The sequence below is a fragment of the Argiope bruennichi genome, chromosome 3 (assembly GCF_947563725.1).
Source record: "Argiope bruennichi chromosome 3, qqArgBrue1.1, whole genome shotgun sequence".
Taxonomy (NCBI): Eukaryota; Metazoa; Arthropoda; class Arachnida; order Araneae; family Araneidae; genus Argiope; species Argiope bruennichi.
The window spans coordinates 25,978,493-25,999,864 of NC_079153.1; the positions used below are offsets into that span (position 1 = coordinate 25,978,493).

The 21,372-nt window shown below is 31.4% G+C and overlaps 1 protein-coding gene across 1 annotated transcript in view; it reads right to left on the reverse strand.

Annotated features, from left to right (window-relative positions):
* Positions 1–2,332: 2,332 nt before the first annotated feature.
* LOC129962616 (uncharacterized) overlaps positions 2,333–21,372 on the reverse strand; it is a 362,482-nt gene continuing 343,442 nt past the window's right edge. Inside the window, exons 12-14 of the mRNA XM_056076443.1 lie at positions 14,334–14,456; positions 9,696–9,878; positions 2,333–7,288 (exon numbers count right to left, since the gene is read on the reverse strand). Coding sequence (XP_055932418.1) covers positions 7,052–7,288; positions 9,696–9,878; positions 14,334–14,456 — 543 coding nt within the window. The 3' untranslated portion in view covers positions 2,333–7,051. The remainder of the gene's footprint in view (positions 7,289–9,695; positions 9,879–14,333; positions 14,457–21,372) is intronic.

Here is a 21,372-nt window from a genome sequence, read left to right on the forward strand (position 1 = left end):
TGAAGCATATCTACGTTTTAGACCTCCTTGAATTAGATAAACACATTAATGGGAAATGTCCGTCTTTCTGTCTGTGTCAAAGATAACTCAAAAATGCTTTGAGCTTGATGAATAAAATTTGGTAATAATTTCAACAAAATTGTGGATTCTTACCAAATTTTGAGCAAATTCGGTTCAGAGGAAGTCTATCTGATCGGGTGTTCAAATATAATGTAATAGATAACTATAAAACGATGAAAGCTAGATAAAATTCGAAACACAGAATCAGCATTTATAGTCTAGACGTCTGTCCAATTTTGAACAAGATCCAATACTGGATTGACCATCTTTCGATCTATACTTTCAGAAACATGTAAAGCCGATAACTCAAAGTCGCAGTGATTTATTTATCGCACATCTGGAATGCGACTTTATGACTACCAATGTAGTTTTGCCTCAAATCTGTGTTTCAATCGATTGAGAAAAACGCGCTTAAAAAATAAATTCTATTTTCGAATACTATTAACTGCAATCCAGGGATTATTCGCCAAAAATCTCGCCAAGGATCATGCTACAGGTACAGTAAAAACCCTAAATTCCCGCCAAAGGTCAATCTTTTATAACTAGTGTATGCAAATGCCATAGAAGGCGGTCTTTGGAATAACATTTAGCCCTAGTGTTGCTTTAAAAAGAGTCGTTAATATAACTAAAACTAAACTTAAATAACATCTTTATTATAAAGCTTTTGAGAGGTCAATTCGATTAGTTTTTAAATGTTCAGACACAATGTATTAAATCTTATTATATGTAAATACGGACTGCAAGAAATAGGATCGCAAATGTTTTAAAACTTTATTTTTAATAAAAAAAAAGTGCAATTTCTTTGCTAAAATTTAACTGCATCAAAAATCGTATTATTTTTATTGACTAATAATTAAATTAATCGAACTGAATTAGAAAAGGAAAATTTAGGTTATGATGAAAGACATCGCGATGCAATATAGGTTAGATCATAATACTTTACAGCTGCAATATATGGTTAAAAAATCTGAGGGAATTTCATTATATTATACGTGAATTTTAATTTGTTATTGTAACTTTAGAATAACTGAAGCCATCTTTTCATTTGGGCATAATTTCAATATCAACCAATTTTTGATAGGGTAATAATGAATTGCAGCGAAGATAGGAATGATGAATGTGTCATTCTGTGACTGAACAATAGTAGATAAAATTTTCTGTGAAGCGGCAAATACATCTTGCTGTGATTTATTCAGTAAAATATGCAATGTCGGATTTATTTCACTGAGTAGTGTTTGAAGCTCCACTGGATAAAAAATCAAGACGTTGCGAAGTGTTCTAAATTGTTTTATTTCTGCATTCTGATAAATGAATGAATGTGTCATTCTGTAACTGAGCAATAGTGTATGAAATTTTAATTGACACGAAAAACACATCTTGCGGGGGTTTATTCAGTAAAATATGCATTGTCGGATTCATTTGACTGAGTAATGTCTGAAGCTCCACTGGATAAAAAATCAAGACGTTGCGAAATGTTCTAAATTTTTTTATTTCTGCATTCTGATAAATTAATTAATGTGTCATTCTGTAACTGAGCAATAGTGTATAAAATTTTCATTGACACGGAATATACATCTCGCGGGGGTTTATTCAGTAAAATATGCAATGTGAAATTTATTTCACCGAATAATGTCTGAAGTTTCTTTGAGTATAAAAAAAAATCTAGACATTACGAAGTGTTCTAAATCGTTTTATTTCTGCATTCTGATAAATGAATGAATGTGTCATTCTGTAACTGAGCAATAGTGTATGAAATATTCTTTGACTCGGAAAATACATCTCGCGTGGGTTTATTCAGTAAAATATGCAATATGGGATTTATTTCACCGAATAATGTCTGAAGTTTCTTTGGGTATAAAAAAAATCAAGGTTACGAAGTGTTCTAAATTGTTTTATTTCTGCATTCAGATAAATGAATGAATGTGCCATTCTGTAACTGAGCAATAGTGTATGAAATTTTCATTGACACGGAAAACACATCTTTCGGGGGTTTATTCAGTAAAATATTTATTGTTAGATTTATTTCACTGAGTAATGTCTGAAGCTCCACTGGATAAAAAATCAAGACGTTGCGAAATGTTCTAAATTGTTTTATTTCTGCATTCTGATAAATGAATGAATGTGTCATTCTGTAACTGAGCAATAGTGTATAAAATTTCCATTGCCACGGAAAATACATCTCGCGGGGGTTTATTCAGTAAAATATGCAATGTGGGATTTATTTCACCGAATAATGTCTGAAGTTTCTTTGGGTATAAAAAAATACTACACGTTACGAAGTGTTCTAAATTGTTTTATTTCTGCATTCTGATAAATGAACGATGTAAAACATGCATACAGAAAAAAAAAGGCGGGAAAAGTAAGACTAGAACTATTTAAAAATACATTTCTATACAAATATATAATATTCATACATCGTCTAAATATATTAAGAAACAAGTCTTTGGTTCATAAACAACATATAAATTATTCATTTTTTTTCTATGTACATACATGCATAAAAATCATTACCGTACTCTTGAATTGTTACGAAACACAAAAACCTAGATTCATGAAACGTCAACGATGAAAAAAGTTTGCAAATGTACTTAATTAAAAATAGACATAAAAAATTTGCAACGAGGAACAATATATAATTGCATTTTCACAGTATGGACGATCAGTTATTGCGATGATCTATGTTATTGCTCTAGTGGAAGGGGTAGAGTATTGTAGTTTACATGCACACATATATAACACATATATCGCCATATAGAGACATGAACATCTTGGAAGAATGAACGATTCCAAGTTTTGAAGCATTTCTCATTGTGGAAATGTATTCCTCTTGTGTTAAATATTTTGGAATACTTAAATTCCCGTATAACGATCATGGTGGGGTGAAATCCTAGCTTCAAAGTTTAAAATATGTTTCTTCATGCAGCAGAACAAATGATAAAATATTATTCACCAGGATTTAAGAACTGAATCTTTTTTCCATTTAGCCCTTTAAAGGGCCATTTTTATCTAATCATATTATGTTAAAATATTTTTAGGCTTGAAATGAGAATAAGAAAAGGGATTCATTTAGCTTATTAGATAAATTTAATTTCATTAATTAATTAATTTGGTTAATTAATAATTAAGTAACAAATCAAGACGCATCATTTTGATTGAGATAAAGAACTGAAGCATCTAAATTTCTGTCTTTCTAAAAAAAAATTGTCAGAACTTATGCCAACCTACAAAATTTCATACCTATATTGATAAATTTGGTGGGAAGCATACTTCCCACGGCTCTAGAAAGGGTTAAACAAGTACTGCCTGTCTTCTGTTCTATTATATCAAATATTATTTTTTTAAAAAAATATTCTTCTCGAAGCTATACTATTTCATAAATAATACTCTCTGCATTTATGATTTCTTAACTTCGATTTAACATTTTTTTTTTCTTTAGCTAATTTTAAAAGTCCAGTTTTTTAAAAACTAATTGGACTTTCGAGACAATTTTTGAGTATAAGTCAAAATTTCGAGAACAAAAGTATCAAGCAGTTCATTATTTATTTATTAATCCATCAGGAACTGATGAATCGTATGAATCCCCAGGAAGTGATTCATCGGAACTGATGAAATGTATCAAATACCGAATAATTAAATATACAGGTGGTACATTATATTTTAGCAAATGACCCAGTACGAATCATAAAATATTGCTAAAGTGGGTTCATCATTTATTTTCAAATTTTGTTTCGCCATATGAGGCAATCGTAGTGAATATTTCAATTCGATTTCAATTCTTAAATGTCTTTATACAAATTATTTTTAAAAAATTCGCATCCTTCAATAAGCTTATAACAGGAATAAGATAATAAGACCGTTTATAGAGACTTAAGTTGTCAGTTTTAATTAGAAAATTCAGAATTTATATAAGTATGTAAAAAAGTGTATGGTCAACTACTTAATTCAAGTTTTCCAAAATTAACTTTCTTCTAATTTTAACCCTTTGCCCTCTAAAAAATAATTCGAAGCATAATTATTCACCTAATGCAAGAATTTATCTATATCTTCTTATTATTCTGTAGGCCTTTTTAACAGTTAAATAAGAAATAAATAAAACATCAAAATGATACACCTTCTTACATGTTGCCTGAGAGGAGACATCCAAGTACAAAGGTTAATTTGAAAGGAATATGTAACTCGGATTTTAATAAAGCATGTTAAGGAATAAAATTGAAATCAGATTACTTTAGTATAATTCTCATAATATGTTGAAAATTCTTCATCAAAATGATTTCCAAAACTGAAATGCATGTAATGCAAAACATTTTTACCCAGTTGCATTGGAGCATACTGTAAAATGCTAAAGTAAATAATCGAATGTAGCCGTTTATGATTCTGTCATTGATTTTATCACATTTTTATACGAAAATAATATCAATAAACTATCATTTAATCTGTTTCAATATTACAAAGAGAATTTAAAATTCAGTGAGAAAAGGAAAGAAAGCTATTTTGAATATTTTATGACTGCAGATCATTTATAATGTATAGGTTTAGAATATGCAAATATCACAAGCGAAAATTATGCTTTTAATGTCAATCTAAGGATTCAATTCAAAAAATAATTAAGTTGCCACAGAAACATTCAGAAAGATGCACAAAACAACCTTTCGAATCTCTTGTCAATTTTAGATAAATCAGAAATTACATCAAATAATAGTATTTTTGAATTAAAATTGAATCATCTTTGAAGTTATAATTGAAAACAATAGAATAATGCAAAATACTTTAGAAGAACAAGTATTCTATTGAATATATCATTTATATTTATAAAGGAAGAGATTAAACAAACTTAAAAATTTTCATACTTGGATTTTCAGGCGAGTTTTCTCGGTAAGTTATATCCTTTATCCTTTGCATTCTGAATCATAAGTAGGTACTTGAATATTTAAGTGATACAGTGAAAATTCCGGCTAAATATTTAGGTGTTCAAAATTAAATGTGATGATTGAATATTGTGATCTAAAACTATTCCGTTGCCGTTTGGCATATTATTTTTTCATAATATCCAAATTTAAGAATGTCGAGGTCATGAATTTTCGCATATGCCGAATCAAAATGGTAATTCGAAGGCAAGATATTCAAATATAGAAGTAGAGTTATTTAGGGTTAGTTCAAAACAGTCCTTGATTTCGAGATACCATACAATTAATTGCTATATGAATATTTTGTTAAAATTTATGTCTAAAACCCTACTAGTTCAAAATATTTTCACTTATTTCACTTCAGAACAGTTAGTTGTGATTCCACTAACTAGAGAATAACACCAATGAAATTTATATTTACCGCTCAAACTGTTTCGTCCTGAATTTTACAAAGAAGCAAAATAACAATGTTCTGGGTAGGTTAAAAGCAGCTTGCATTTAAACTGAAATTTGAAATTTATGCATATATAGGAAAGGTATTGATGAAGTTACTCAATACTATTTTGGGAATACACATTTGTAATAAAAAAAGGGACATTTTGGCTTATTATCCTTCTATGAGCCAAATCGAAATTTTATAATTCCAATCAAAGTCGCCAAAAACCTCAATAATGGTATGTTTTGGCTCTGTCTTGATGTGAAAAATGTGCGAATCATATGATATCAGATGGGATAATTTTGATAAGTTAGAAGAACGGAAGTAAATTAAGATTTACAATATTCAGCTACATTTTATTCCTTCACTACACAAGAATAAAAATGTATCAATAATGAGAAGAAGGAAAAAATTCATCAAATTTCACATTGTCGTATTTCGTATCATCCCATTATTTATTCTTGATCCTTTCTCTGTATAATACCTATCCTTTGTCCAAAAATCCCTTAATCTGTCTGATAGTGAATATATTTCGCCAGCTCATTAGAACCAATCTATATAATTAAAATGAATGTTTATGTCGTTCTATTTTTTGTCAAAGTTTACTCTCTTAAAATCAAGGGTCGGTTTTTTGCACACCTCGTATTAGTAAATTTCACGCTTGTACGAACTTAAGGTTAAAAATAATAAATTTTTTGAATTAACATTAATATTTTAAATGCATTAATGTTTACAAAAATGTTTTGAATAAAATTGTATCATTCAAATAAAACTATATAATATATAAGAGCATTCCATGATTCTGAATTTTTCTGATTAATTTGCAAATTGATCCAATAGCAATGTCTATTTGGGAAAACAATCTTTAAGTCGTTTGAGAGAAGCGATGAAATGAAATACATTACTTTACACATGTTTGTTTTATGTGTTTCAGATGATGAATTCAGAGACTATCCATATTCATGTATTTCTTACGACATATCTTTCCCCATCAAATGAAATTTCAGGTTAAATTCTTGATTTTTGGATCAAATGCTTCGTAAGAAAGTTTTAGTTTTTGTTATAATGTTTCAACGCTTTAATTACCGCTCATATGATTATTTCCAGCAAATATGGAGATCAAAATTCAAAAAGAGATGTTTATAATTCGTTATATGGTGAGGAAAAGCAATCATATGTCGTATTCAGCTAGAATTTCACTCCACAATCAGGAAGTCCATTGTACTGTAGCTAAACTCTGAAATTTGAATTCAAATTATATCATCAGTTAGATCAGGTAGATAATGAGTCAGGAGATTTCTAGACTCCAACACAATTAGTTTGTCAAATGAATTGATCCTGTAGCTTTGGCCGCCTTCTTTGGATCGATTCAAATAACTCTTTATGTCTGCAACCAATTTCAGACATAAAATATAGTCTTGTCTCTGGAGAATCTGCAAACTAGATACATCGATGAAATCTTGTTAAATAAACTATCTCGTCTATTCCTATACAAAGCCCACTAATTGCAATGCATGGGTGCAGTAGGCGATGGGTTTCATGTTTATCGCTAAACAAAAACTTTTGGCCATTGCTGGAAGGGGGGTCGCCAAATGTCTCCTTTCGCAGCTCGATTCACAGACAATTGTTTTTGAAGGTGCAATGACCATCCTCAGCTGTCGGGCTGTGTCTGGTCATCGTCTTCGGAAGTGATGTGGAATTGGATTTTTTCAGCTGCAGCTGCCAGCTGAGAATTCGGTGCATCCTTCGTAGTAGGACTGATAGGGATAAGATTTTGATAGTAGTCCCTGTTTTCTTCTAAAGTGTCCAGTATTTCCTGAGCATCAGGGTGCACAAGATCTGCCCACGTCTCCCAAAGAGGATGCACAATGTAATCGATGAATCCCACCTGTTAAGAGCAAAAAGAAATTAAAGGATTCATATTTAAAGACTAAAGAAAATAACATTGCTCTAAAGATTCTAATTAAATAAAGATTTAATACACCAATTGTATCTGTCACCAATATGGCAACCCAGACAAGCAATCGACTAGTTATTTAGCAACAGTGTTCGTAGTATTCTATAAGTTGTCAACCATTTTGATTTTTAACATTAAAAAATAACAGTCGCTTTATACATCAATGTTGAAATCTACTTTAATATACTAAATATATTTGGTACCAATATTTGAACCCAGGCACGTAATCGAGTAGTTATTTAGCAATAGTATTCGTAGTATTCTATAAGTGGTCAACCATTTTGATTTTTAACATTAAAAAATAATAATCGATTTAAACATTCCGATTGAAATCTACTTTAATATGCCAAATATATTTGTCCTTTATATCGCAATCCAGACACGCAATCGAGTAGATTTTTCTTCTTTTTCTCTTAACAACTTTGTTTACAGTATTCTATAAGTAATCAAACAACTTGATTTTTTCAACATTAAAAAGAACATTCGCTTTAAACATTCCGGTTGAAATCTTCTTTTATATGCCAATTGTATTCATCAACGATATGTTAACCCAGTGTCATAGTCAGAATAGTTTTTCTAGCAACCCTATTCACAGTATTGTGTAAGTTGTCAGCCATCTTGATTTTTTTTTTACCTTGGCGATTTGGCATCTTTAGCGATGTGAAGGGGCACATTAAAATAGATTGCAACCAAGACTATATACTCTCAGCATATCAAACTGAAGGCTCAGATTCAATCGTCAACAATTACATGCTCCATCATTAATTATTTGGGCATCTGCCTCAAAGATTAACTGAAACTGAATTTTTTAAATTATCAAATATCATCTTTTAGAAAATCAATTAGCTTCCTAACACTTTCATATGTGAATCTGGGAAATAGTTTATGGTAGATTACATGCATGTTTGAAAATATTTCACGATACAAACGCACCACTGTTCGGTGTCCGGTTGTTGTCGTTTGCTCTAAATGCTTATCTATCATCTCAATAAGGTGCGCAACTCTCGCACCGTTTCCACCTTAAAAATAGTGTCCACGTAAGTTGATTATCTCTAATTATTGCATAGTATAGAAGAACTTCGAATATTTTAATGATTTTATCTAGTTTGAAGATTTGTGATCACTTCAAAGAATAGAAGGTCACTTTTCCCATTTCTTATTATTTTGTGGCCCTATGAAAATCATAGCTAATGATGAAATATTTCAACTTTAGTTCTTTTAGTTTATTATTCAAAGCTTTCAAAAATATTTTATCAGAATTTTCAAGTCTAGAATCGGTATTAGCAATTTAAGCTATGTCATCTATGCAGGTCTGGAAGTGCAAATAATAACTATTTATTAATAAAATTTTATTAAAATAAAAATTCCATAAATAAGACGAGGGAACACAGCCACGAGGATACCACTATCTAACTCCAAGAGTAATGTTAAATTTTCCTTGAAGCATACTGTTTTGCTATTCAGATTATTTTCGAATAAGAAAATTCAAAAATATCATGGGATATTATATTTCTTTTATACAATGTTTTTTCAAATTGTGTTTTTGAAATAAACCAGTATTTTCACAAAATTTGAAGAACTTCTTTTGTGACTCACATGAATTTGGAATTTATTTATTTGGTCCGGGATAGCATTTGAATCTAGCAGCCTTTACATTACTTCAATAACGGATGGAAGTAAAATGGATAATATAACAGGATATTGTCCAGTGGAATATAATTCTGTAAAAATCAACTATAAGCCATGAATATCAGAACAGAGAAACAGAATTGTATACTTAGATGGTAAAAAAATATTGCATAGTGCTGAAGCGCATATTCTATGGAATTAACCAGAATGAATAGTTTGTCGGAATTAGGGTTGCGTGTATTTGTTATGACAATTTATTGCAACTTTTTAGAATAATAATTTTATTATTTACGATTTAACTAAAGAAATTAAACATCTGATTTTTACTACGCTCTTAACCCAGGCAGTGCGCGAGTGAGTTCCGAAGAGAAAGAGAGAAAATATGTTTTTTAAAAGCATACCCGGATGATGAACGGTGCGTCAAGTACGTCACACACAGCCTCAACAGAGCCTGTAGTTTACAGATATCTGATATGATTTATGATAGATATATACGATTTATGATAGGTATATGTGATTTATGATAGGTTTTAATGATTTATGATAGGCATTCACTATAAGTTATTGGAAGACTGTCACTGGATAAATGATGCTGAAACAACATCAAACAGACGTCTCACAATAAGGGATTATGTGATGGTGTATGATAGCATCAAACTTTCTGAAGAGTTTTGTTGGACCGTGTGTGTAAAAAAAGCATTCTTCTTACCTGTGATTTTTCAATTGTGGCATTGTGCCTGTCACACATGGGGCTGATTTCCAATCCTTCCGCCCTCTCCCGGTCACCCTGTTCGAAAAATTCTTCCATGATGAGCTCTACCCACGTCTTGTAGATCTCCAGAGGTTTCGTCGGATTGCTTAAGTCGGCGCAGTGAATCATGTTTTGTAGCACCTAAAAGGGGCAGAAAATTCGACATTTTATTTTTTTTAATACAATGTATGCATAATAGAAATAAAGTTCTTTCTAAAAGTGCATTTTTATATTAATGCACAAAAAAGCAGAAATGTTTTTAAATTAAAAGTATGGATATCCACGTAAAACACTAAGAATAAATCTCTTTATAGTAATATGTTTTGCCTTTCATACCTTACATACCTTTGCCTTTCATTTTCTCTCTTATATACTAACGTTAAACGATATTTCCCCTTTTTTTAGATCATTAATTAATGTTCAGTAATATATGTTGTTATTCATTACAATGTCATGTGTTGCTCCTTACTAAGTACTTGACTAAATGTATTAATAAAAGTGCATCGATAAAGATACATTAAAGTTTTTTTACAATTTTTTTTTCATATTTTTCAGTCTTAAAAAGTCTTTATAATTCATTATTATAAATATGAATTTACTCTGTATTCAGCTTTTCTAAAATCAATAAAAAATGAAAGGAAATCAATATTTTTTTAATGAGGGATTACTTGATAATTATGTTCTAAAAATATTATTATATTGTATTGTTTTAATACAATATCGATACTTGGAATTTCCCATTTGGAACTGCGAAGAATGATACCAGAATAATGAATGTTTTATTATCCCCTCCGCCATATAAACTGTAATGCTGTATTGAATAAAAAGAATATAAATAAATTCTGTTTCATTCAGCATTATCAATCATTCGGTGTCTTAGGTTGCATTTACTCATAATAATGTGTGTTTTTCATGAAAAATTAAGATTTATGTACATACTAAATGATATATTCAGTATTGTCTGGAATAAAAATACTTTTAAGTCTAAATGTTTATAAAACTCATCTAAATAATATTTAACCTCATCGTCTTACGATGACTTTCGTCCACCGCATTCTATATAGTCTGACTCTTAAGACACAGTACTAACGGTACCAGTAAATTTTAAAAACTGAATGATATGATGCTTAAAAGCGACATTTCCCCCTCAAACTATTTAAAAGTTTAAAAGTGTTTGCCTCTTTTTTGTTGTGGAACGCTCTTTTTATTGGGATATAGAGAAGTTTGAGATTTTCTCAAAGCGGTGGCCTGCTCCTTGTTAAACAGGATGGTAGGTTTAGTAGAGAACAGAAAGAGGAAGATTAAAGATTGACCACTTTGTGGTGTAGGCCAACCCCCTCGAAGAACATAGTTCTTAAAACTGGCAAGTGATATGGACGGACTATGCTAAAGACAGCAGTCGGTCACAACAAATCCTGTCGATATTGCCTCGTTCAGTGGTGACTGGGTGGTCAGCTGAACAGAAAAAGAAGTCTGACTCTTAGAAAAGCATAAAGCTAAACACTTTTTTTCTTTTTTGCTTGAGTACATTGAATGACCAGATATGAGTTCAGCTTCTCTTGGCTTACATTTTCACCTCCTCAGTTTTGCTATGCCTTAATATCATGGCGTTTGATACCATTAGTCAAAATATCATTTTCTTCTTATAATTAGTGTTTCGATTGCTGATAAGTAAAGCATCGTATAGTGTTCTTAATTTTTATCTTTAGGTCCTCTGCCTTCGGAAGAAACTATATTCAGGAATTCTGAATGACTTCAAAGATTGATTAAAATCATTTAAAAATTTGTGTTAATTAAATATAACATTTCGTAATTATTAAATTGATATCACCAGATTTCTATACATGTATATTAAAAAGTGCGTATTTTACAAAGTAAAAGAGAAAATATAATTTTTACTTTGAAGTTAACGCCCAAAGAAAGCAACATATTTTATCATACTTTTAATTGCGACAAAAACGCATGTGAGGAGGATTGTCATGCAACCAATAAATTTGATTTGAATTTCATTATACAACATATATCAAAAATTGTGCTTAAAATAAGTTTAATAATAAAAAATTGTTTGGCAATTAAATTAACGTAATTAAAGGGCTAATTATTTGCTCTTTAAGTTCGTTTATAACATTTTCGTACAATAATTAATGTCAAAAACTAGAACTATAGTCCAAAGTTTGACATTGTTTTTATTTATTAAACTATATATTTTAAGAAATAACTGGTTTTGAAGGTTGAAAGTAGTATAAAAAATCTAGAAATGGATAACAGAGTGGTATGCTTAAGCTTCATATCATCACTTTTATTCGAAACATAAAAGAACTTTCTGATGTTTGTCTGATGTCAAACAAATGGATATGTTTATTTTATGAATTATATTAGATATACAAATTTTTTCGCTGAAAAAATTCATATATCTAATATAATTCATAATAATATCATTTAAAATAATTCATATATGTAATATAATTCCAAATAACTTCTAATATTTAGAAACAATTATGTTTTAGGTTGTTGAAATCGGGCACTTGATATTTATTACAATAAATAAAACATATTTTATTAACTGTTTTCAGTATTTAGAATGAATATTATCTATGATCTGAAACTAGAAAAAATTTATAACGGCGAAAGCAAACCTCAGGTTTACTAACTATTCTTGAAAATTACAGATCTTGCGATTCAAAATAGTTTCAGACCACTTAACTAAAATTAGTATAGCTGCTCTTTTATGAACATTCAATAAAATATAATCATTGTTTTCATTCCAAAATAATGATTATTGTTTTATTGATCCATTTTTCCCCTTCTTTAACGCAGATAGCCTTCTTTTACATGTTATTCACTTGGGAAAAAAATTCCATACAAAAAAAAAAAAATATTTTCTTGGAAGACTTCTAATCACCCATACGTCTTTGATTTCTGAATGCCACATCCGTTCTATGAATATTCACAGTTGGAGAAAGCAGTTGCTACAATCTTGCAATGAAGCCAAAGCTCTGTTACCTTACGGAGACAAAGCAAAACAGGCAAACTTCAATGGCTTCTCATGTAACATTCCAGTTTTTAGCATTGCAGATATCTTCTTCCAGAACAATGACGTATTTATACATAATAGATGAAATACAAATAATTGACATAGCAGATTTTGGGAAAACGGGTATTCATTAATCCACGGTGAAAGAGCCAAAACTTGCCAAATACGGCACCAAAACCAAATTTTCTTTGCAGCCCTATGAGCCGTTAATTTATAAGTACTGAAACTTCAAATTATGTAGTTTAGTGTTTCTATAAATAATTTTTAAGATTTCATGCATTTAATTGCTCTTTTCCCATTTTATTTATATTAAGATCAACTGTAGTTGTGTTGTAACTTATGGCATTTTACAAGCCCGCAGACAGTTATCTGTCAGAGATTTAAGCCGAATGAGCGTCTCTTGTTTTTTCAGTAGCACGATCTAGGGCCCAGAGTATGACATAGCTACACACACACGTCACAACTTTTTTTTTACGGGGTGGATTTCATTCACTCATCCAGAGATCGTAATTTAGACCTGAATCAGAGAACGATCACCTCTGAACAAGTACCCTCAGTGGTATAACTCTGAACATGGAGGACTTTGTGACCACGGTAGATTTATACGCACGCCAGCCACCACACACGCGGAGAGTCTTCGGCCGGTGGAGTTCGAACTCGCAACCCAAGGGGTGCGAATGCAACTCCCTACCAACCAGGCAATCCTGGCCACTACGATAAACTATATATATAAAACGCTAACCTATTTGTCACAGAAATCACTATTATTAATTATTGTCGAATGACAACGGACAAAGGTAAACAAACATACGAATATTTCAGACCCTTCTTTGAACGTTTTATATCTGTTTTCAATTCAAGCTTTACTTAGCTTACTTACTGGTGTAGCAGAATATTTTTAGACGAATATATGAAAATAAAAAAGAAATTAAAATTATATAAATAGGCATCAAACAAGGCTTAACTGAGAGTTAAAATAAGCTTAACTATCGAAGTATGAATAATTGCTGACTTGTCAATTGACATCAATATTCATATTGCCCCTAACTGTTATTTCACAAAAGTTTATTATTATTATTATTTGCATTACAATAAAATTCAAATAATTACATTTTAATGATATCTATTTCCATTCTGTACAATTTTTAAATATAATTTTATAAACAGGCTGTTTTTAATATCATGATGAAATTCAAATTCATCTGTGAAAATACTCAGTCGCAAATAGAGTCAGTACAGTTAAAGTAAAAATATTTTTGCCTATGTTAAAATTAATATTTAAAAAATCGTTTTTCTTTAAACATTAATTCTGAAGTAAGGTTTTCAATTCAACTTTTATTTCTTAGTATATATACTTTTTTTAAAAAATTTGCAATCACAGTAATGTACAAGAGACTGATTCAATTAAAGTCGTGTTTTTCAATCGCATCAAAGAATAAGATGAATTTTTTTTAAAAACTTATCGCCAAAGATGGCTAGTTGTATGAAAAATAAAACTATAAATTGTGGAGCATATAAATCATTCTATCTTTACTATATGTGATCAATGCGTTGATACCCACCTGTATCCTCTCTGTGTAGTTGTCAAGGAGAAGAACTCCAGATCCCGCCACTTTCATAGTTTCCACCATCGTCTTCATGTCTGCCAGCAAAGACATGTGTTTTGACATGTCCGTCGCCAACACCTGGAAAACAAAACATTTTCATTATTATCATTTCTTTTAGAAATATAAAACATGGATTATATTTAAGACTAAGTCTGCCAAGACATACCAAGCAATCTTTACAAAATGTGAATATTTTTAACATGAAAATTTTAACCATTGTTAAATTGTTTCATATGGAATGTGGCTAGTTGGTTGTGAGGTTTAATAGGGAAAGAGATATTGTCTGGTTTAACTTCGCCAAACATATGGTTACATACGGAATGTGGTGTATATTATTAAATAACCTGCAAAAGGCTTTAGAAGGCAGATAATTGAATTTCGGAAGTATCTACTTCTTGGGTAGAAGTTGGAAAGGAGGAACTTTTCAAAATTTAAATTACATTATTAATTAAAACGCTTTAACATATTGTTCCTTGCAGCATATTATTGCTCAAAATAGACTTTGAAATTCCTTTCACATGTATGCAGCACTTAAAAAAATTAGAAAAGTTTGTTTGTTTGTTTGAATGAGGGGGATTTAGGGATTTTTAGCTACAAAGGCTGTCATCCCAGCGTTCAACAATATCTTCAATCAATAAATATCAAAAAATTTCAAGTGTTGAAGGAAAATATGGAGAGAGAGTTTATCTGCAAATGCTTTGCTCGTGAGTTGTTTGAAATTACAGCTTGAAAGAGAGTTGAGGCCCAACTTCGACCACAGGCAACGTCTTACGCTTGAGTATTTTCGGCAGTGCAGTAAGATATGATCCAAATTATTCAAAGAGTGGCATGTTTCGCAATTTGGTTCATTCGACAGGTTAAAACGATGTAGAAGGCCAGGTGTAATGAGTGTTTTGGTAGATATTCTAGCGCAAATGATGTCTTCTCTTCTATTTCTTGTCCATTTAGCAATATTTTTTATGTCTGGAATTTCACCAAGAATTTCATAATATTTGCTCTGTCTATAGCTGTCTGTTGTTTTTCTTTTTGAGATTTGTTTGATGCGTGAGATGATGTCTTCCGATGCGATCCATTCAATGCATGGGCTGATTTCTGTAACTGATTTTGCGATCAAGTCCGCTTTTTCATTCCATAAAATTGTCGAATGCCCTGGGATCCAAAGAAAAGTAATATGTTGGTTAATCTGAGATTTTTCCACAATTTTGGCCACAATTTTATGAATAATGGATGGGGATTTATATGAAAATTTTTGAAGTGCTGTAAGAACTGAAAGACTATCTGTAAGAAGAAGTAAATGTTTCTCAGGAACGGAAAGATAGTCCAGAGCCTGATAAATTGCAAGAGCTTCAGCTGTAAAAATTGAATTGATATTGTGGGTTCGAAAAGCAAATTGAGACAGATCCGAAATGCCGGCGATTGAAGTTAAGTTTTGCGATTTCGATGCATCAGTTGCGATAATGAAACATTGTTTGAAGTCCTTTTGAAGCGTTTCTTGAAAACTGCCATTAATAGCTGAGTGTGGGAGAGATTTGTTTTGAAAAGGGTATTTTGAAATAATAATACTGCAATTTTCTCTTGGAAGTTGCAAAAAATGTTGATCAGAAATAATGCGATTCCAATTAATGTTTAGATCAGAAAAAATTTTATCCAGAAAAATTTTGTCCTGTTCAATAAGAGCAAGATTGAAATGTTCTAAATCTAATTTGTAGATGGCGGAGAAGGAACTGATAGAAATCTGCTTAATGAGAAATTGTAAGGATAAACGTTTGATTTTTTCACTGAGAATTTCCTGATTGGAGATGTAAAGGAGAGCTTTATTTGGTGTCCACTGTGGAACACCAAGTGCAATGCGAAGTGCTTTGGTCTGAATAATATTACATGCTTTCATGTGAGTTTCTGGAAATTTGTTGATAATGGGACTGGCGTAAAAAAATAAGCTGCAAATGCTATTGTCTGTGATTGTGATTAAATCTTTTGTTCTTGGGCCATAATGTTTATATGCAAAACCCTTTAATGCGTTGATTTTTTTAAAGCTTTATTTTTAATTTTATTTAAGATCGATCCGTTTTGATTTCTTTTTGAAAAAGGAATTCCGAGGAATGTAATTGAGTTTTTCCATTGGATGTTCGTTCCTGCTAGTGAGATATTTGGGTGGGTAAAATTAATTTTGTTTGAAAGATCGGCTATGTAACTTTTCTCTGCATTAACTGAAAGCTTCCAATACGTACACCATTGATGTACGTTTTCCATTGTTTTTTGTAATTTCTTAGCAATAAGTTCAATAGACTGATGCGAGCAAAATATAAATATGTCGTCCGCAAAGATCAAACAATCAACTTCATTTTCAAGAGTTTCAAAAAAATCCGATATAAAAATTGCCCATAAGATTGGCGAGAGGACACTACCTTGTGCTAATCCTTTGTTTGTAATTCTTATGTCGGAGAGTGTTTGTCTCCATCGCACTTGAAACGAACGGTGACTAAGGAATTGATGCAACCAAGCGCATATCTTCCCGCAGATGCCCAATTCCAAGCATTTATATATCAATCCGTCAATATAAACCGAATCATAAGCTTTTGCGATGTCGAGACTAATACCAATGAAATGCTTTTTTTCCCTCTTTGCTTTTGAAATGCTGTAATATAATGAGTAAGTGGCTGCCCTATTGTCCTTGTATGGTAAAAAACCAAATTGTTTTGGATGAAGTTTTTTGTTCTTTGTAAGAAAATCAGTAATTCTTTTACATAAGATACGTTCAAAGATTTTGGAAAAAACAGATGTTAGAGCTATTGGCCTATATGATGTTATCTGAAGCTTGTCTTTATTTGGTTTTGGAATGGGAATAATAAGTGCATGTTTCCATGTTTTGGGAACATATGCTGTGTTAAAAATCTGTTGAAATAATTGAAGGATGTAATAATTTGCATTTTTGTTAAGTTTTTTGAAAAAGGATGCGGGAATATTGTCTGGACCTGGGGTTGTTGTTTTTGATTTTTTAATTGCGAATTGTAATTCTTCCATTTGAAGTGCTCCGTTTAATTCGCTTTCCTGATTGTCCGTAAACTGGATTGGTAATGGCTCGTGAGTACTGGAATTGTTGGCATAAAATTCTGCGAACAGATTACTTTGCACGAATGGGTTTGTGATAAAAGAATTGTTAACAGAAATGGTGTTGAAGGAGTTATTATCTTCATATTGCTGATTCAGTTTTCTTAAGATAGAATAAAATAAACGAGGATTTCTTGCACTATTACATAAATTATCCCAAAATTTTTGTTTTGCTTGTTTACTATAAAATTTGAATCTGCTTGCGAATTTTTTGTGAAGAATCCAAAATTTAGTTGATATGCATTTTAATGCTTTCTTCCGATATATGATTTTAAGGTTGTAAAGTTTGTGACAGGTTTTATCCCACCAGGGTGGGTATTGTTTGTTATTCAAAGGTATTTTTCTAGTATTATTGGATATGATTTCTGAAATGTTTGATGAAACTGAGTCTAGGTTAAGATTTGTATCTTCAAAAATTTTTTCCGATTGAAAAAGAATAGATTGCCATTTAATTTCTGTGAGGAACCTTTGTTTGTTGTGTAAAACTTTGCAGGTGGAAATTATGGGGAAATGGTCGCTATCAAAAGATGATTCAGCAACAAAACAATCTGAGCTACAGAAGAGTGATTTGGAACAAAGGGTAAGATCCAGAAGTGATTGGTTACCTGCAGGAGTAATGTGCGTCGGGTTCGAAGTATTTAAAATGACAAAATTTGAATCCGTTAACCAATCGACAAAATTGTTGCTGAGTCTGGAAGAAGTGGTTGAGCCCCAAAAAGGGTGATGTAAATTAAAGTCACCAAATATGAACGTTGGTTCAGAAAGTGAGTTAAAAAAGTTTCCGAAAATTTCAATGTCAAAACCTGTAGGAGCGTAAATGTTTACTATACAAAAGTTTAGAGAAGCTGTAATGATTTTAACGGTGAGTATTTCCACGTCCGAATTTTGAGGTACATCGTAAGGGATTATGTATGCCGACAAATGATCGGGGATTCCAATTAAAAGGCCCCCTCCCAGTCTGCCTTCCCTGTGAGATCTAAAAAACCTTTTTTTATAGAAACTAAAATCTTCTTCAGCATAAAGAAAAGTTTCTTGAAAAATCCAGAAATCTGAAATTGAGAAGGGAGGAATACCAAGCCAGATTTTTTTATTCCTAATACTACGGCAATTCCACTGAACAAAACGCATCCTAATAAATTAAACCAACAGAAAAGGAAAAAGCAATCTGCAAACTCTGCAAGAGGTCAACCAAACACCGGGGTGACGTACACACACACACACACACAAAAAAAAAAAACCAAAAAAAAAAACCCCAAGCATTTGGGAAAGATAAAATTGAAGCAGCGCTTTGTAAAGAAGAGAAACAAATAACAAGCAGTAAAGTGGGAGAGGAAACATAAAACAGCAAAAAGGAAACAAAGCGCAAAAAAAAGATTATTAATCCGAAGTCCCAGCAGGGCCACCAGCGTCCCATTGCATGGGTTGACTAGTAGAACTAGCGAAGTTTTTCGAAGCATTAAGTAAAGCTTTTTTCTTCCTGGATGGAGATTTAATTTTTTCACCTTTGTCAATCACATGAATTAACTGTTGCACCATAGACTCGACCGTCTTTTGAAATATTTCCAATAGAGCATTGAAATGTTGCTCCATCTTTTTGTTGATGTTTTGGATGATGGATTCCATTTTGTCGTTGAAATGTTGTTCCATCTTTTTGTTGATGTTTTGGATGATGGATTCCATTTTGTCGTTTAAAGATTTTTCAAAGTCAATGGGTTCCGTGTTCGATCTAGTAACAGTCGCATAAGTTGTATTAGAAGATGCATTAAATATGCGTCGTGCTTCCCCCGTAGTGAGGTGGTTACGACATTTTAGATCCAAAATTTGTTGTTCTTTGACGTACAAGGGACATGCTTTAGATGTTGCTGCATGAGAACCTTGACAATTAATGCATTTAACTGGGTTTTGACAATTTCCAACGTGTTCTGTTCCACATAATTGGCAAACTTGGTCTTTCGAACATATCCTAGATGGGTGTAGGAAACTGTAACATTTTGAACACTGTCTAGGCCGATCAATAAAAGGTCGAATTTTCTGGATTGTAAGCCAAAGTTTAACTGAATCTGGAAGAGAAGTACCCAGAATTGTTACGAGAATTGGAGAAGTTTGTTGTGTCGAATTTTGTTTGACAAAACGTCTCATCTCTCTCATTTCAATATCGTTAAACTGTCGCAGTTCATCTGCAACTTCTTTGAGTGGAACACATGTGGGCATATCAATAAGCAGAAATCTAGAAGTAACTCCTTCCCAAATAACGTTTGAAGTAACCTTAGTATCGTTAATCTGCTCTAAGCTAAGAAGTTGTTTTGCGCATCCCGGATCCTTTGTAGTAAAAATTAGTTTCCCTTGCCGGGTAAATCTCATGTTCATGATATTTGAGTGTCTGTCGATATTTTGCTTTATGAAAGTTTGCATCAGAATGGGGTTTGTGCGCGGTATTTGAGAAGAAGCATTCGCATTAGAAAAAATAACGTTTATTTCCTCGTAATGTTTCTGACCTAAATTTAGCACAAGGTCCTTGGCAGGTTTTTCATTCAAAAAATAAATGTCAGTAATTTGAGGCATCGTGTTGAAGGCGAGAGTTTCAGAATTCAATTGAAAGGACTCATCACTAAAGTCTTGCACTGATACAAATGTGCGACTCAGCTTGCAATGAAGAAAAAATTCACAAAATATAAAGGAACAATCTTACCTCGTACAAAATGAATTTAGCAGAGTAGAAATATGAGGAGAAACAAATAAAAAACTTGTCTAAGCTTGAGAGTAAGATGCAAAAACAAAATCCACCGTAAAGTATTTTTAAACGCAACTTCGCTTTTTTATAAACAAAAGACCGTTGTTAGAAAAGTTTTATATCACTTCAAAATTTAAAAAATAAGATTTTCGGTGATGCCATATTTTTTCCTTATGTTTTTCGTTAATTTAAATTATCAATAATTAAGTATATTTTTGGATACAGCATTTATTCAAAAGTGTGTTACAACAGACTTAAATACTTTCTTTGGGGACACTAAATTGCTGTTTGAGTATATTTTAAAAAATAAACTAAAGATAAATTAATCAAGCTGCAAGCATTTACATACAACAGACATACAATTATTGCCTGAGTTTTCATTATTTCGTTAATCGAGTGTTTTCCTTCTCATTATTGTATGTTAAGGAAGAAAGATTGTGCTTTATACCTGTATGGTTTACAATACGAGCAAAAAAAGTGAAGTGACAATACTGGAAATTTAGAAGATAAATGAGCCACATATAATAGTTTACAATACGAGCAAAAAAGTGAAGTGACAATACTGGGAATTTCGAAGATAAATGTGCCGCATATTTGCATTTCTAATAGAGCTATGATGTCATTAGTCTAGTCTCAACTAGTTAGGTTCATACACAAATGAAGAGAACATATGTAATATAATACGCCTTTAATGTCTGATAATTTGACAATGGATACGAATTTATATCCAATAAGAAGTTATAACATATGAATCCAAGCAATTTAACTGAAGTTAAATGTAACCAAAATTCCCCACGAATCATCTTGTCGCCAATGACAATCAGCAATTAATATTAATAAGAATTCTAGAAAAAAATTCTTATCTAATATATGTTTATAAGAGTAATTTTTGATTAAAGTTAAGCAGTTTAAGAATAAAATGAAATCGATGTTAATTTGTCATAGTAAAATCACTAGAAGAGATCAAGGTTAATCAATAATATCAAAGCCTTCATCGTAAATTAACGTTAAACAATAAAAAAATTGCCCTTAGAATGGATCAAAATGAAGTAGTCATAGAAAAATTGTCATAGATTGTTATAAATAGAAAAGAGTATTATATAGATTCAAGGTATGTAATCATAGAAAAAAAGGTTTTGTGCCTACAGATTCAAC